Source organism: Tetrao urogallus (genome assembly GCF_951394365.1).
Source record: "Tetrao urogallus genome assembly, chromosome: 2".
Lineage (NCBI taxonomy): Eukaryota > Metazoa > Chordata > Aves > Galliformes > Phasianidae > Tetrao > Tetrao urogallus.
Window position 1 is genome coordinate 3,689,002 of NC_136814.1, and position 18,816 is coordinate 3,707,817.

Below are 18,816 nucleotides of genomic sequence, written 5' to 3' on the forward strand. Positions count from 1 at the left end.
AACAGGCTCAGGTTTTGGTTAAACAAAGCTTTGAAATGTTAGGGTAGAGGCTGCGTGGAACTAGTGCTGCAGTAAGGAATATCCACTGTGTGCATACAGAAATACAAAGGGGAGAAATAAAGCACGGGGTAGCGCTCCAAATTTCAAAAGCCACTTTATAAAGCAAATAAAAATATTTACTGATTTGGTACACTCACATGGAAAACCCCTAGAAAGAGTACTAAAAATGAATGGAAACTCCATACAGGGCAGCTATTTTAAATTATATATCAAAACAGACTGGTGCGGCTTCCGTGCTTGTTCGTGTTACAAAAACCAAGTCAAAAAACAGGCAACAAGCTGTAGAAGTGGAAACGTTCTGCTTCAGAGTCCAAAAATCTCCTGCTTTCCTCTATAAGAAATCCAAAGAAGCATCAGAGCAGCACTGCTGGACACGTCCTTAACCCCGGTGCGCTGCGTGCTGCCCGCTGCGTCCTCGCTGAGTTCATCAAATCTGATTTCTATGCATTCTTTACAACTCCGTGTCTGTTTTCAGGCTCTTGTGTGTGAAGTAGAGGGTGGCTGCAGCTCACATTGACAGGCGCTGCGCGGCACAGCTTGGGGATGCCATGAGGACAAAACAGCTCTCCCACCTCGGCTCACGGCTTTGCAGATCGGGGTGAACTCGTGGTTCGCAGCGGCAAAACATAATGGGTTCGGTAAGAAATGTACACATGTAAAACAAGCAGAGTTTTAAAATCTACAGGGAGGTTGCTGAACAATTTCATTTCTTCCCCCTCCCTCCCCCGGTTAATAAAAACAAAACCGAAACCCGGACGTTTTGTGGGCTTGGGAGAGCAGAGCTAATTCCAGCTGTATCTTCCCGAGGGTGGGGGCAGCAGGTAGGGCCTCCCGGGGCCGTATGCCTACAAACAAACAAAAGCAAGCATTTATTTTTTGGATTAACAGCACAGCAAACAAGTTAGCGGGGCTCCAGGCGCCCCTACAGCAATGAAACAATGCATCCTCAGCACAGAAAGGCACTGCGCCGCAGCCGCGCTCAGCACAGCCTCCGCTCAAGGAGGGCAGATCCACACAGCATCCGTGCCCCAGCAGAAGCAATGCTGCTCAATAAATGGCTCCTTTTCTGCTTGAGCCGTATGCGAGCTGAAGCTAAAGAGAGTCAGCTGTTGGTACTGAGGGACAACTGAAAACCAAAAATGAAAACCGTTTGGTTTTGTTACAGAAGCGTTTTTCAGCACTTGTGTGCTTTTAATACCAGGCGAAGCATCCCAAAATCTCACGCTGAGGCTCAGCACAAATTAAGGCATTTCTGTCTTTGAGATCAAGCCTTCTATACAGGACGTAAGGAAAGAAAAAAAAAAAAAAAGCTGCTGGGAAAAAAAAAAAAAAAAAAAAAAAGATAAAAAAAGGTTAAAGCGTCCTTGAAGCATTTCAAACGATTTAAAATCCTGATGCGCTGCAGAGCCCACAAAGTTCATTCTGTTGGCAGCCGTGGGGTTTTTGTTGGCTTTTCCTGGGGGAGGGAAGGGGGACCAAGGGCTGATGAAGAGGCTTCGTTTTGTTCTTTAAAAGAGAAAAACCATCTTTACCCGGGAACGGAGATAGCTGCTGGAACTGAAAAGGCAGAGGGCTTCGCTCCACGTGTTTGTGGCAGGCAAGCAAATAGATTTGAACAGAAAACATTTACACCCTGTTTTTTAGGCGGGATCTGAAGAGAGATGTGCAGAATGTGCTGTTTTAAGGAAGATCTGGGGTTTGTTTTTAATCGCAGTCAATGCAAAACCCCAACAATTAAACCAGCTGAGTTGCCTGCAACCCCTGAGAAATCCTTCCAGTCGCACAAAGAGCAGAAAGCTCTGTCTGTGTGCCCAGGCATGGTTCAGGAGGGCTCTTAACAGCTACACAAGGCATTTATCTGGACGTTCAGTTACGTATTAGTAAGGCCTGAAATCAGGATGTCAAGCAGCTCCACGACCACATTCACGCTTTATTTCTCTGTGCCAGCTCCGAGGCACAGGGAATGTGCACCACCCCATAGCAGCCCCTATCCGTGGCAGTTGCATTAATTTTGTAAGCACTTTGCAGCAGCGTGTTTATTAACCTCTTCACGCCATGTTCTGGATGCTGTAAAAAAAGAATTCAGAGGTGAAAGGGACCGAAGATGATTATTTATGCTGCTCTGTGTCACCGCTTCCACTTGAATCCCTTTTCAGGGCTTTAAAGCTTTGAGATGTGCAAGCAGCAATGCTAGATTCAATTACTGGTTTCGCATCCTAAACCTTTTCAGGTAGAGGCTAATTTTACTTCATTGCCATCAGCCCCAAGGAAATAATTACATCTGAAAGTTCATTCAAAAATAATGTAAAAAAAAAAAAAAACAAACCCCAAACTGAAAGGCATGGCTGCCATCCTGCCTCCTGTTTCACCACTGGGGCAGCAAGCAGCTGTAGAGAGCTGCAGAGTTGTTTATCACTGCACACATAGGTGCCCACAGTGCTCCGAGATCTCAGTTTCAACCTTCCAAACAGGCACTGACCCCCATCCCACCCTACTCTGAAACAATTCCTGTCCGCTTCTGTGCTGCTTAGCAGTAACTGTTATTCACAAAGACTCAAGGTGGGGAATAAACTAATTGAAGCACTGACTCCTTTCACAAAAATGCAGCATTCAGCTCCTGGACACCATTTCCCCAGCAAGGCTAATGTGATGAAGATGCTGCCTAATTTTGCTTACAGTCAAGCCTGTGCTGGAAGGATTAGCACTGGCCACACCTCCTCTGCATACTCAAAGCCAGAGTGCATGGTATACTTGCCTCTCTTTTCCTCATTTCCTGCTGCAATACTAAACACTACAGCTGAATGAGCTGGAGACAGTTCTTCCTCCAGTCTTAAAAGCCTCCTCTGCACTAAAAATGCTTCAGGGTAGGAGATGGGGGGAGGTGTGCAAAGAAGGGAGATCTCACCGCTGCTAACAAGGGTTCAGCCAAACACGAGTTGAAGAGTTGGGAGCAGTGGGGCAGGCTGCTTGTTGGCTATAGATCTTTTCAGCAGCAAGATGTAATCCTGCAGCCCAGGGACAATGCTGAGAACAGTATTAGTGGCTCTCAGGCTGTTTCTGCTGGGCTCCGGTCCTGACAAGCTGAACCAGCGACAGAAGCACATGGCATTCTGCAAAAAGCTTCCCCAGCAAAGGCCAAAGGCTCTTCTGTTACAAACTGGATTTGACAGTACGTGTCTTTATTGTATTAACTGCTTTAGAAAACTCAGAGCTAACGATGTCACAGTGCAAAGTGGTTGCGATGGATTCTGCTACCTGAGTCTCCCAGTCGGAATAGAAAAGAAAAATATGAAGTGGACAAAGAACCAGAAGTGGCAAAAAATGTAAGACTTTCAAGTACATTATGTATTAAATGGATTGTGCTTGCAGCTCCTGCTGCGTAAGCAAAGGAGACTAGGATGTTATCCAACACACTGCAGGACAGAGTTCAGACCTAAGAGAAAATCACTACTGGAAGCATAAAGGGAACAGCCCTAGAAATCAAACATCAAATTGGACTCTGTGTCATACTGTGCAACAAATGCTTGCAGGCTGGAATGGTCACAAGGAAAACTAAGAGCATATATCCAAGTGTGACTTGACTGGAGTACATTTGAAAGAGGTAGGGAAGAAGCAGGTCCCACTAGAAGGCAAATTTCAAACGGTTTGTGCCTTGTTTGCCATATTAAAGGGCTGGGAAATAGTTACTGAGCAGCTGAGTACCTTTTTTTCCTCTTTCCCCATTACTGGCCAGTAGCCTTCCCACAACTGAGCAACAATTCCAATTCACAAAAACAGTACCAGACCATGAAGCTTAATACAAACATCTGAAAAGTATTTTAAACTAGTGAATAGCACTGCAAACGCCCAAGTTCGTAGCTTAAGAGAATATGCAGACTAAGTTTTTACTGGGAATACAAACACAAAAATAGCACATAAGCAAAACAACCTGCTGCTTTCAGGCCTTTCTGTTCTGTTGCATTTTCATAATCTGATGATAAAAACCACCTCCAATTTCGGATGTTCTCCTACCACGTTTGCTTGCTTTCATTTAGCCAAACTTATTTCCAGGTGTACATTCACAGATGCTTCTTACTCTGACTACTAGAGTCTGACATTTAAATAGATTCAGCCAGTAAGCATTTGAGGGGGCAAAAAAAAAAAAAGTCAAGTTGTAAGAACCTACAGTTTAAACACACAGCAGGGAGACATCCTTCCATCTCCAAAGCATGTAGATTTCTTATGTTCCCTTACAGAAGGGGAAGGCTCTGATTGAAATACTTGCCTTCAGATCCTATTTTCTCAAGCTGCAAGAGGCGTGTGACTTGGTAAGACGCTTGATCTGGTTTTAATGAAACGCAGTGATGGTGTGGGCCTCGTGCCACAAGCACACACAGAGGGGCTGGACAGGGTAGGGAGGCTTATTTGTCGGTGCTTGCACTGGTGGCACAGCCATCGGACCACACGCGGCAGAGGAAGGGCCACCCTGCAGCCACACACTGAGAAGAGGTGCACACAGCATTTCCATACCTGCCTCCCCCGGTCCATCCGATCCTCAGGTCTCTGTGGGTAGTTCATGGGCCCACCCAGCCCCTGGTACTGGCCCGGTGGGTACTGACTTTGGGCTGGCAGCATGCGGTTCCAGGCGAGCAGCGGGGCGGCCCCAGCAGTTCTGGAATGGAGAAGAAAGCGTGACCTCAGGAGTTCTGTGCTACAAAATGCACGTTGCTGTGCTCTTGTTTGATACGTGCTACCATTTGCCTCACATTTGCTCACTGCTTCTTTCCCCACGCTTGAAAGCCACACGCTGCCACCGCTCAGACTTCACAAACCAGATAGTCCAAAATATTCCTCGAAAGGATTCTGCCCAGCTTTTATTCTAGGAGCAAATTTGCCAGTTCATCTGCAGCAATCCTGACCATCGATTAAAACCCAGACCTCACCAAGCTAGCTGAACGTAACGCACCGTCCAAAGAGTAAACATGTGCAATACGGGAGAATGAGGCTTTCTTTTCTAAATGTCCAGGCTCTTTCTGGGAGTCCATTCTTTCTTGTTAATTGCAGGTTGCAAATGAATTCTTACTGTGAGTATTCTGAATCTAGGGTAGGGGCCTTGGCTGCTTTTTCCCATCCATTATTCTGCTCAATATGTCAGAAGGTCTGATCGGGAAGAAACCTTTTCAAGTTCTATTGATGCCGTTTTCAATTGACCACGGTGACCTAGCAACATAAGCACTAATTGGCATGGACTGACTGACATTTGGTGTACAGTTTATATGGGAACGCAAATTCAACATCCATTATAACCCAGTTTGCCATCCTAGATTACTAACAGCAAGAAATGTTTTAATTGCCTTCAAGTACCTATTCTAACATTACAATTATAAAGCAACAGGTATAATACATCCAATCATTGTTTGATTAAAAATATTTAGAAAAATGATACAGCCATGATATAGTCTTCAGAGCTGAACACTGGTAAGGGTACAACTGCTCACAGAAGTCATAGCAGTTACGTTTTGCACTGCAGTATGTTGTTGTAATGAGAAAATATTGGCTAGCTGAGACAGCTAATCTTTTATGACCCGCATTCAAGACAGCCAGTTAAGCACAGAGACAGAAATAGGAGCACAGTGAGCACAAGTACCACATTTCACATTTACCTTCTGCACTCCTTAACTGAGTTACTGTGCACATCTTCCAAGAGTCTGCCCCTACGTTTGCTGGAGTACATTGGTGGGACTTTGGCTTTGGCCAAACAACCTGATGCAGGGACTCAATCTGATACACACTGTCAAATACACACAGCTTAAGGAGGTGGTGTGATGTCAGGAAAGAAGCTGTCCCCAATAGGAGGATGCTCTGATGGGAGCAGAGCTCTACCATGGGAGGCACACACTGCTCGAGTAAGTGGGGAAGCAATGCCAGGACAACTGGGAAACAATTTCACCTACTGGAGCAGAGGCAAAGTTTGATTTGGCATAGAAACTCCTATCATCTCCCAAAATGAAACAAATAATACCTATTTATACATTGGCTGGTCTCATCTGATAAATATGCAACAGGTAAACACTATGTGCAAGGAATGTACTAAAAGCTAAATGGCAATAGGCAGCTTTATTTTTAGCTTCAGAGATGCCTAGAAAATGCACAGTGTTACCTGAAGTATTCAGTAGGAAGAGCAATATCATCTCCTGAGTTAATAGCACATTGTACTTCGTAAACTAAACACTCAAAATCAGTATTGTACCAAGGATGTTCCTTTTGATTAAGGGTTTTGAATACTAACTTCATCTTGTTATTGTTCCTAGAAGACAGCAGGCTCTTCAGGAAGAACATACTGTTCTGCCTTATGGAAAAATCCATTGGATTACCCACATAACCCCAGATCTGGAGCTCATCAACCATTCAGTTTCTACAGCTTTGCCAACATCCTTGCGAGAAATACCCTCAGCCCTGAGGATTACAGGTCAAAAGTTGTGTCATATACTTGGAACGGGAAAGTTCAAAGCAAATTTCATCTGACATTAATACGCATTTTGCATAGAGTTTAAATGCCCCGTTTTTATAAAGCGCTGTTTGTTATCAGGACATACAGCATCTCGGTTTTGAATCCCTCTTAAGGTGTGAAGCTGATAATAATCAGTTGTAACTATCACGTATTCCAGGGGATCACAGAATGGCCTGGGTTGAAAAGGACCAACAATGCTCATCTAGTTTCAACCCCCTGCTATGTGCAGGGTCACCAACCAGCAGATCAGGCTGCCCAGAGAATAAACCCAGGGATGAACCTGGTAGGAGAAGATATGCTGTAGTGCATATTCGATCTCCAAGCTACAAAAACAGTTCAAACCTTTTCTGCTGCTCTTAATTCACCGAGCTATTTACTATTTTTAATCAAACAACTTCTTAGATCATCATCTGCTAAACAACTCAGCAACCTATATGGTTTGTGGCAATCGACTTCATGCTCCTCCAATGACTGCATTAATGGGTGATTTAAGCAACCTAAGGGCAGAGATAGCAAAGCTGTTCCCCAGGGGTTACAAAAACCGTGTGCTATTTGGAATATCACACGAATTCCCATTGGCAGTTACTCAACTGCAGTGCCCAGAGTTGTGCTGACTCAGAATTAAAGTAACACATCTGTGTATTGAATAGCTAACACACCGTGTCAGGAAGCTTTATGTAAAAAGAAGAAATCTTATGCTGGACACGAGATCATCTGGATTATGAGGAAAAAGCTTTGCACTACTGATTTCCACCCCCTCCCACAGGCCTATGAAACAAGAGCCAGTTTAGCACCAGCTGCACTACTCTATCCCAGAAACAGCACAAAGGCTCAAAGCTTTACTGTCAGGGACAGGCTCCTTGCTTATCCTTTGCTTGATCAAGGATATCGTAGCCTCCTGCCAACCCACTTCATCTGAAAAGGCTGGAGCAGGGGCTGGCCTCTCCCTCTGCTGCTTTCTTCCTGGGAGTCGAAGGGGCAGAGAGCAGAAATTCTTTGCAGCTTTTGCTGTTGGAGCACCTGAAGCAGCAGCAGCACGCAGGAACAGCCCCAGCAGCACATGCAGCAGCAGCTTTGCAGCACCCATAGCTTGCTGCTGGCCTGGCTTCTTACCAGGAATTAACTGGGAAGCTGAAAAGCTCTTGGGGAGAAGGTGATCAGTTCAATAGGTTTGACCGTTGCCCAAAGCATCTCTTTGAACACCCTCCTCTTTCCTAATCAAATATGTGTTCCAAAACCACAGCAGAATTACTTGTCTTCAGTTCTACAATTGGCAAGTCTGTGATTTGCACCATCAAACGAAATACAAAACAGGAAGGGGAAAGTCTTGTAAAGAGAACAGCCAGAAAAGCAAGAATTACATCTTCCAAGCAGCACCATTCATCTGCAAAAAATGGTGCATCTGGAGAGTGTGTGCTTGCTTCTAAGGGTATTAGCAAGAGTCACATGCAGCAATCCTATGATAGGAGTCTAAACAGAAACAGTCCATTATGACAGTTATGTGAGAAGACGCCTTTCAAGTGTGAAACAAAACAATTTCTGCCTGAAAGGAATTATTTATATGTGAATTGAGAAACCCTTTCACTTTCCAAAAATAAAGGACCCAATGACAAAAGCACAGCGGTGTAAAAAAAATAATTACAAGTTACAGATGCGTGGCAATATTTCACAAAAGGACACAATGCAGACTGCATTCAATTAAGGTGCGGGAACAGCAACTCTCACAGACAAAGTGATATTAAAGTTTGTAATGTGACATTCAATTATAATGCAATATTTCCCATTGACACGACGCAGGACAAGGGAGCTGAACTTCCACAGGGATCAAAACGGTTGCCATGGAAAGCATGATTGCAGAGAGCTCAGTAAATTCTACCCAAGCTGATACTTTCAATGGTTAACATTTGCAAATAAATACATAGGGAAAAAAAACTTCTGCCTAATAGGAGCAGAAACTTCAAGGACCTTCCCTACAGCCCCCTTCCTCCATAAATATAAACAAAGGTAATTATTCATGGCTTTCACAGGTATGCTGAAGTTTGTGAAGTCTGCCTGACTTAAGGGCATACAACCTATCAATGAGAGAACGCATGCAAGACATCCCTTATTATCAAACCATGTCACATTCCTTCTATTCGATGGCACTTATTGCACTGCGGATTCCATAATCCTCCTCTGAGTCCCTTCTGCATTTAATTCAGTTCAGTCTTAAGTAGTTAAAGAAACTGTTTTCAGTGGCAACTAATAACTACTGACCTACAGTGACACTGCCCTACAATAGGCTTGTCAGGCCTGAAAAACTTGTACCAAAGAAGCTGATTAGGACTTCAAGAGGTTTGTAGCAAGAATCAATGGCTGGTCTGTACTAATGCTCTGGTTGCGGCACAGAAATGATAAAAGTGGAACACCATTAGTTATGCCTCATTAAGCTCCACAGCCCTCCTAAAAAGAAATTTGTTTAGCCTGTCCAAAATCTAATGCAGTTTTAAGCTCTCTGTGTTCAATTTCATAGTATCTCAAAAGCTTCAATAAGATAAAGGCCAAAGAACCAAGAACGGTACCAAAGCACCAACAGTAAAGTTAATTTTGAAGTCTGAGTTTTTAATGGAAAGTGTTTTTGCCTTCCTTTTTTAATACAAAGTACTCAAACCTTTTAAAGGATGAACGCCGCACAGTGTGCTCACAAAATATAAATAAATCATGGACATTAATTAACTTAAAAAAAGCCAACATGACGTGAACAAATTTAAACAACGGAGTTCAAAACAAAGAGGTAAGAATGCTGTGAAAGCCAAACAGAAACAAGCACGTGCTTTTAACCACGCTTTACAAAACATCAGTGCCACCTGCCTTACCTTTGTGGTGCTTGCTGAAATAAGGGCGTAGGGCCTCGCCAAGACTCCTGAGGTCTAAGATCTATAGGGCAAAACAAGAAGTTAAGAGTAAATATACTTACAAGAAGCTCTGATTTCTATCCTGCATCATTCGTTCTTAAACTAGATAGACCACAAAATACACATCACTAATTCTTCTTTGGTTACCACTGCTGGTTTTGATGGATTTCCTTTACGTTGGTCCACGACGAGCTCAATGCTAATAAAAGGCAACCTTTTAAAATAAGCATCAAGTTACAGGAATTTATTTTAATCAGTTGCTGCTTGAACACTTCCCAGGTGTCTTAGCATTTCAAAATGCAAAACCAAGTCTGTTGCTCTAAAACTGAAGACTCGAATGTTTCCCACAGTTGTGTCTGTCACTACATTACATGAAAGAACTCTGCATTAACATAAATAGAAATAAATCCAAACTTAAGATTTTGACATCTTGGAAGTGCGTGTAGATGAGATATTTAAGACATTTACAAGTCTATTAATTAAATCTATTAACGATCTCTCAGATCACATAATTAGATTGAATTAAATCTTTTGGCCAAAGACACAGCCCTGCAGTTATAAGCAACTGGAATGAAGAGGACCACCCACTTCTCAATTGTGTCTTCTACCCAAACCACCTCTTTACAAAGACGTAGCAGTAACAACATTGCTTTAACAGGACACGCAATTAAATGGTTGTTGTTCTTCCAAATAAACTGGTCAGTAAACATGATGAAAGAAACAGCTCATCAATAGCTCCGCGGTCAGGTCACAACACTCAAATTGTGTAGCAACCAAAAGCTTCAGTTTCAGTGACACCTTTGATTCTTTTCAATGGTGTTTAAGTGTGACCTAATTTTAACAGCTGGTTCCAGAAGCTGACTAATGGATATGCTATGATGGAACAGTAAAACCCTGTTAAACCACTAATATTCAAGTACACTAAAGCCCTGCAATCGTTTGAAAGAAATGAGGAGAAATAGATAGAGGGAGATCTGTGCCTCTCTCCTAACTCTGGCTGGATTGTCTGCGTGCTTTAATGGCCTGACCTGAACAGAAAGCTTTCATGGCAGCACTTGAGAGCTCAGCACACAGTGTGGGCAGGCCTTACTGAAGATAACACACACTTGGGTCAGTGGAAATCAATCGTGATGCCCAGCAGCTCCGTCGTTTGTATCTGGCCACCTCTAGCCACAGCTAATCCCCCCCGGGCCCAGGAACACAGACACCTGCTCAGTGGTACCTATATTTTATATGTAAATATACTGTATTTCTGTATACATACATACACAGGTGCATGTTGTTACCACCTGATGCTCATAATCAGGCAGAAGTGGTTATCTCATACCTAACGCACCACAAGGACCAAAAAGATGGAGGTATGACACACTTACACTGATTAAGCCTATCAGAATTGCAAGGGTTTTCACATGCATAAGCAGGCTGGGCAAACACGATGCTTTAGTGACAATGTTTGCTATTCAACAGAAAAAACAGTGCAATACAAGAAAACCCCAGAATCGTAGTGCTGGCTTTGAGCCTGTGTGTGTGTGTGTGTGAGAGAGAGAGAAAGAGAGAAATTAAGCTACAGCCCTCATCTGAAATGAAGCCATTACAGGTTTTTATTTTTAAATTCGAGCTAAGATCTTGTTACACATAACCATAAATTTGTTACAGTCCAAGAGCGTCCCTCATTTCAAACTAAAATATCCCAGCAAGACTTTTCATTTCTGATAATTTCCAAGCCCTAATAATACTAGCACTGCAGAAAAGCGTGCGATACAGCAGAACTGAGCTCTGCTAACATGTTTGCAATTAGAAATCCTCCACCTGTAGCTAGCACATCTAGTTCCTTATGCGCAGCCACCAGGATGACTGCTGGGTTTGGGCTCTAGCACAGCTCAGGTTTAGGAGACCTACAGATCCACATACCCTGATAAACCGTGTAGTTTTCAAGCTATAGTTTCTTTTGCACAGATGCCTTAGTCACACTGCAATGTATCAGTCACCACAGAAATGGGAGGAGGCAGCTCAGTTCTCTTGCTGCTTGCTGGAAGACAAACTTCCAGTAAGACGACCCCAGTCTTGCCCTGGCATGGCGTTTCCTATTCACACAGATCCCTGCATAAGGGCTAGTTAAAATTTTATTTCATACTTAACTGCTTCTTTTCCACCTGAAAGAGGCCCCACTACCCTGCTGTAAGCACATCTTTATCTAACAGTCCCCTAGAGCTGCAAAGAGTTTAATGAAATCACCATAAACACATGTAAAGCCTCCTTATTACTGTTCATTTGTATGGCTCTGGCAGGGAACAGTCTTTGAAGGGGAAAAAGCTTGGAACAGTAAATTACACTTCAAAAAGCGACAGAACTGGAAGAGAAACGACAATTAATATTTTATTTAGTCTTCAAAACAGAGGCATTTCCTAGAGCTATAAGGCCAAATAAACCGCCTTCCTCAGCAGCTCCTCAAGTAACAATTTATCTAATCAGTGTGGCAATCAAAGACGAGATTTTCTGTTTACTGATTGCACTAATCAAAATCACTTTTCAAACGCAGCTAATCGACAAGTTTACTGACTGCAATGGAAGTCATAAATCAGATACTTTGTGTTGCAGAAACCAAATATGCCATTCACAGAGTGCTACCATTCCACACTTGACTCCCCAAGTTATCAGCACAGACAATTATTCATCAGCTGAAAATTGGCACATCAAAGTCAAATCAGAGAACAGCAGTCAGGAACACCCACAGCAGGCCCTTGAAGGAGAGGTGGCACTTTGCTTGACCGCATTGCCCTTCGAGAGTGTAATTTTTCTTCATCACACATATAAAAATGTTATATGTAAAACGAAAAGTTGCTTTGCATCAATCCCATAAGGAGTGGGCATTGTAACCACATCAGTGCTCATTTTTCCAGAATGAATGTGCATGTTCAGGAAGCTTCCCAATGCAGTTATTCCACATCATACAGGTGTTCTCTCACAATCTGCCTTTTACACCCTCACAAGGATGTAGCTGATGAACGTCACTCTGACACAGGACAATCTGCCCCCGTAACAAAGTTCTGCTTACACCTTTTCAATGCCTTGTAATTTGGTTTTCCTGGTTGAAGATACCTGCCTTTTGATAGCGGCACTTGAACTTGGACTGAAAGATGTGGCTGCAAAGACAAGGAGATAGCTGTGCTCTCTTGTTCAGGAATACCTCTTGGTACTCCTAGACACAATTCTGTCTGGGTGAAATTGGTGGGAAGGAGAAATAAGCCTTACCTAATTCTGTCCACGTGTGCCTGTTCAAAAAAAGATGACTGCCACCTACTAAAACAGGGTACAAAGAGATGCTGATGTGCTTCCACCTCAACTGTTTGCAACCCATGACACGGAACAGTACAGGGGTGTAGTCCCAACTGCAAAAACATCCCTTCAGCATGAGCATAAGAAACTGATCTCAGCACAAGTTATGATAACTGAAGATATTTTCACAGGTGCTTTTGAATGGTTTAAGCAGATCCCATTCTTCACTTGGTAGAAGAGAAGCTGAGGCACACAGTGCACTGACAGGTCCTCCTGACCCACCAGCCAGATGGCAGCACAGGAGGTGACACACCGCAATGGAGCTGGAAGGACCAGCAGGTTGACCTGGAACCTTTTAATGCACAAACAATAAATCAGTCCCTGCCTGATGGAAAACCAAGCAGGAAGGAAAAGGCACAACGAGGAAGGGGAAGGAAAAAAAAAGGGCTTTTAGGTTTGTCAAGCATACCCACAGAACAGCAACTGGGGATGCAAGGACTCTATGATGCCTGAAGGAATTTGAGAATGAGGAAGGGGCAGGAGATGAGGAGAGAATGGGATGTGTGAAAGAAAGCCCCCAGACAATTTCTGTGAGCAACAGATGTGCTGAGATTCCACACTGATCAGTGGATTCAAGCCTCCTCAATTTGAAAGAATGACGGCATCGGGGCCTATTTGCATTTGGAGTATTTCCTACACAACACAAGGTGCTCAAACGCCCCAAGGGTGAGAGCTTTTATAAGTATCTAATTGGCAAGATAAGCTCCATGTATGTAAGGCTCACAAAACTGCTTTGAAATAACTGTTTTTCAGAAAGCGTCAAGATTCAAGTTTCAGGAGACACCAACAACAGTATGGGGGGGACCTACGGACTGATGAATCCTTTATCTCCCCACAAAACCACACATTCTCTGCCCTTGGAGAGAAAGACAAAAATATGATGGCAGTCTGGTAGTCCCACTCCTCTCTTCTTTAAAGACCGTATTTTTGCTTACTCCAAAAATCCACTTGTTTTTTCTTTTAAACAAAGTTCATAGCTCCAAACTCATACTCAGCCTGTGCCTCCAGCCAGTCTGGTTCCTCACACAGGAAGATCTCTGCATGCCCCACTCAAGCACAGCTCATCCATTTTGTACCTGGGCAATACATTTAACTCAGTATGGCCAATGATATTATTTGCTGTTCCTCACGCAGTCAAGAAATACAAGTCAGCTCTAAGTAGTATGAAAGCCTCACTATACAGCAATCTGGTTTCCTGCATATAAGATGCTGGAGCTTGAATTTCAGCTATTTCAGCTGTTGAAACTTCAAACATATACATTTAATATTTCAAGAATTCACTAAATAATTACAACTTCTAAGTTTAAAGCACTTTTTTTTTGGGCAGTTTAGCAATGTTTCCTCCTGTTTCAATCCCACCGTTACAGAAATGCAGTTCCTAATCACATGTGAAGAGACCAGATGAAGAGCTCTACTGTAACTCTGAAGTGACTGAAGCAGATGGCCCAAAATAAGACCAGTATATAGGAAAGGACAGAACCAAACACCTCCAAAAGGGACTGGGCAGTCCATGCATAGCAGCTGCAAACGCTGCAAGACACCACAGTTGTTCTCTCCAAACACAAGCCATCAAAATGCTAAGTCCACGGATGCTGGTGATGTTGAAATTCAGCCAATACACTCAGCATAACAGACACTAAAAACCTTATTGGAAAAAATGCAATTTGAATAGCAGGCACGGCATTCAAAGCGGGATCCTGCTTACAGGTACATCTTTGCATTTTAGAATCAAAACTGTTTCAGTGCGTTTCTTTTTTGGAATGGCTGTAGTGAAAAGTAATACAGAAGAGCAGCCCAAGGTTAATCACTCTGCTTCCCAATTTTCAAACACACAAAAAGCTCTGTTGCAGTTGTGGACTCTGCAAAAGCGTGACTGACACAAGGCAGATGTTTGGAGAAGAGTCATGTTCATACAAATCATGCCTTGACATTTAACTAAGTCAAATAAAAATAATTTTGTGATTGAACTCAAACAACAGTTTCCCCCCCCCCCACCAATTTGATGCCAATTAACCAACAGCTAAAGGGAAGAAAAGGTTTTCAAAAACGCTGCTTCTAGCATATTTTCATTTTTTTTCCAGCATTGTGCTAATATTTCACAGAAGGAAACCATCTGGTTGGGCTCTAACAGCATGGCTAGTCAAGATTAAACAATAAAGCCAAATTGCTTTTAGTAACACCAAGGTTTTCCCAGTGAACAACGCACGCTATGTTGTGTCATTTCAACAAGTTTAAAGAAAAGTAAATAATAAATAGTTGTTTTAAAAGAGCAGTGCTCACACTGGTGCTAATTCATAGGAAAAATAAACTTGTGCAGAAAGCAGAATGTGGTCAGGCAAAAGGTGGAAATGGTGTTTGCTTCTTGGCAGGATCTCTGTAACAAAATATCAAACGAAGCAATATAAAACACTTCCCATTCACCGATGTGAAAAGTGTTTAAAATTCAGCACCTGGTTGGGCAAGGGCACCAAATACACCATACCTGAGTGCAACCATTAAAAGAGTGTAAAAAATGCATTGCCTGAACTCTCACTGTTGTCAGAACATCAAAGCAGGCAAAACACACCTCCTGCAGGATGAATTCCTGATTCTACTTGTTACCTGTAACAGCACAACAGACCAAAATCCAACTCATTTTTCAAACTCAGAAACGTATACAGCAGAACTCACTTACTTGACAGCAATTTAGGAATCTGCTGCTGCCCACTCATAAGAGGCCGGGTGTATGGGCTCCCATAAGCTCCAAGAGGTACTGCATTGGCATACATTCCTGGCATCCCTCTTTCCCTTGGCATTGCATGGCTATTGTGGGTAAGAAACGAAGAGCAGAATGAATAGGATGTTTTCACAAACGCCATCTTACAGCACAGCTGCTACCAAGTCCTTGAAATACCCAGTTTTCTCTATGCATCAGTGGAAATGTGCACAAACATGATTGTGGTGACATAGAAGGGTGCCAGGCACACCACAAACAAAGCATACACTCTGTGAGCTGGTGCTAGCACAAACACTCAAGATGCTATAGCAAGTCCCAGTAAATAGGAGGAAAAAAAAAAAAAACACATTTTCTGCAAACTATGTAAGAGTTCAGTAAGAGTGAACTGCTAACACTGAAGGCAATGTTTGTCAAGGCCTGGATGTCATTTCCTGTGGGGAATTACATTCTCATTAAGACATTAATGATCCCAGTGTCTTATTAAATTGCATTTCAAGGTGGCAGACATATGTGATCAGGAACGTAACTTTCTGGTTCACAAATAAAGCAGGGGAACAAATTATGCTTTCTAATGCACGAATATAAGAAAGGTGGTTGTTTTTGATCCTTCCAGCTCCTCTACAGTCATAAGATGAGGTAAAATAAAATTTAGAAAAGTATTTTCTCTTCCTAGAGAGACTCTCAATTTACTTTTATTTGATAGTATTACAATCTACTTTAAAACATTCTCTGTTCAGGCTCTGAGAGACATATGGCTCCCTGTACTTCCCAGTAAGGGAACAACGTTTCATTTTATCTGTAATACACAGCCCCAGCTCATTCCCTCTTAGTTGTCATACAATAATGCTTCAGAGCACAGAATGAAAGTTATCTTGACTTTTGGAGAACTAATAAAAACTGACTGTGAAAACGCCTTGGAAAATGACAATCAAATGGATTGCAGGGTGTAACACAAGTGCTTTAAATAAAGGTTTGTAAAACCCCCTCATTTTTAAAAGCATGAAAGACATTCCTGGCTTTGTAATAGTATTAACTACCACTTGTGTGCAATATCCTCATCGTATCTTCTGTACTTCAAGAGAGTATCTAGCAAACAAGTTGAAAACAGGAAAAAAAAAAACAACAGGAAAGCTAGTAAGAAATATTTTGTGGAAAAAAACAGCCCTCCATCTAAAACTACTATGCAAGGTACTACTGCAAAATTGTCATGCCTGATTCTTATTAACACTGAATACAAATAATCACACACCAGAGTTTCCAGTATGGAACATCAGCATCTGATCTGTTTTTCTTTCCCCAATCCCTACACGTTTGTTTGGGTTTTGTTTTCTTGTTTTTAAAAGGGGAAAATAAAGGAGCATAGTCAGCAGTACTGCCAGGCTTACCCTAAAGTTCTAAATGCTGACTGGTCCAAGTGGACTGGCTTTCTGTCTCGATTAAAGCCAAGCTGTGGTCTCCAAGGCCTGCCATCATTGTTGGTCTTTTCCCAGTCTCCTGGCTTCAGAACTGGAGGAGGTTTCCTGAATATCAACAACAGTTCCATAAGTAGTTACCAGAGCAAGCACTCAGATTAATGAAAGTAAATTTGATTACTCACAACCAATACTTACTTTGCACCAGGTAATACAGTAGCCTTGAAAACAAAGTCTTCATCAAACTGTGGATCTTTGAAAGAGATACTGCAAGAAAATATTTGAGGAATGTGTTTACTTGAGAAGTAAGACAAGCAAGATGAAAAAACTACTTGCTGGTCAATTAACAGTGACATGGACAACAAGACAGAAGAACCTAAAACTTAAAATGTAAAAACACCTGGGTATGTTGACTACAGAGAGTTGGATCTCTATGTTGTTTTTTTACAGGGTGATGTTTTCCCTCCACTGTGCCAGTATTCCATCCAAAAGAAAATTTGATATTTAGAAAACAGTTAATCCTATGTATGGTAATGAAAGTATCTTTTGCAGATCTGTGAGAACAGATCTTCTAGTAAAAGCACTTGCACTTGATCAAGGTCAAAGGATACCATAGCAAAGATGGGAAAGTTAACAGATTGCTATGCAATCTTCTCACAAACGTACAGAACTTGGAAGCAGGGACTTTTTATTCCCAAAGGCAGCTTTGTACTTGTATGTAGTTCTACTGGGAGATGCATGTATTTTTTTCAGTGATGTTTCAAAGAACATCCGTTTTGAGCTTTGGACCATTATCCAAACAAAGAACAAAATATGGCTGGACAATCATTTTATGCTGGTAGAATGCCTTCTGTAGGAGCTTGGGTTTGCTTTTGGTAACTTTGTCCACACTCCAGACTCCTGGTTTAAGCACCCACATTCCACCAGCTGCCAGGAGGAATTCTGAAGTACACAGGACCAGCTTGCTTGCTTCCTGCTCTCTCACTATCAACCATTTCACACAGAAGAATGCGAGGGATGCCAAGAAAGACAAAAGCAAATCACTAAGCAGGCTAATCTCACTCTTCCAGATGAAATAAACCTATCTTTCCCCAAAACAGAGAATGAATTAGATTCCAAGGAAAGAGAATAATGGTCCCTTGGAAAATTCAATCAGAGTCAAAAGAACTGAAGAGTAGAACCATGACTACTCGTACCATCTCAAAGCACAGGAAGAAAATTCTCTGCAACAGAGGAACAGATAGAAGCATGGAACAATTCAAACCTCCTGACAGTGGCAGACGGGAAGCAAAGAAGAACTCCTCATGGCTCAGTGATGCTCTCATTTCAGAGCATCCTTTCAACAACACCCTGACAACCCACAATTTAACATTCCTTATAGCCCCTAAATAGTTGCACTAGTTGAACCAAGTTATGCCTCTTTTGAGGAAAAAAATTACTCAAGCAGATCACAAGTGATTTTCAGTGTCTCAAGTATCTTACGTGGCACAAGACATGAGAAGTTACAGGCTCAAGTATTAAATACCTACTCTACTGTGCCAAATTAAGTGAGAAAAACATATAACACACTAGCTGTACAGAAATTTGCTGTTGAGTACAAGAGTCATTCAGATCATTTGTGACCATAAGATTTACCCCTGTAAAAACTCTACATTATTTTTATTCATCAGAAGTTTCTCAGTATCCCCCCAAACACCACAGTCAGGCAATGACAGTGTTACTGCTATATATTCTGCAGTTAGAAGGAGGACAAAAAGGAAAAACCAAGCCAAGCCACACTGCTGGGGTGAAGCTTTGAATCTAACACATTAGGATCTGATTTTTCAAGGGACTGGCAGGTACCACACGCCTCACAGAGAACATCCAGCACTTGCAGGGCTGAAATATGCTATCAGGTGGGTTTGCCCC

The 18,816-nt window shown here is 42.3% G+C and overlaps 1 protein-coding gene across 2 annotated transcripts in view; it reads right to left on the reverse strand.

Moving 5' to 3' along the window:
- Positions 1-654: 654 nt before the first annotated feature.
- XRN2 (5'-3' exoribonuclease 2) overlaps positions 655-18,816 on the reverse strand; it is a gene marked incomplete at its 5' end in the record, with an annotated part of 44,416 nt that continues 26,254 nt past the window's right edge. Inside the window, 6 exons of one of the 2 annotated variants that reach the window (XM_079550798.1) lie at positions 655-905; positions 4,570-4,711; positions 9,406-9,466; positions 15,455-15,582; positions 16,882-17,016; positions 17,107-17,175. In XM_079550798.1, coding sequence (XP_079406924.1) covers positions 843-905; positions 4,570-4,711; positions 9,406-9,466; positions 15,455-15,582; positions 16,882-17,016; positions 17,107-17,175 — 598 coding nt within the window. In that variant the 3' untranslated portion in view covers positions 655-842. Of the gene's footprint in view, positions 906-4,569; positions 4,751-9,405; positions 9,467-15,454; positions 15,583-16,881; positions 17,017-17,106; positions 17,176-18,816 lie in introns of both variants that reach the window. The other variant, XM_079550797.1, reaches the window with a different exon arrangement.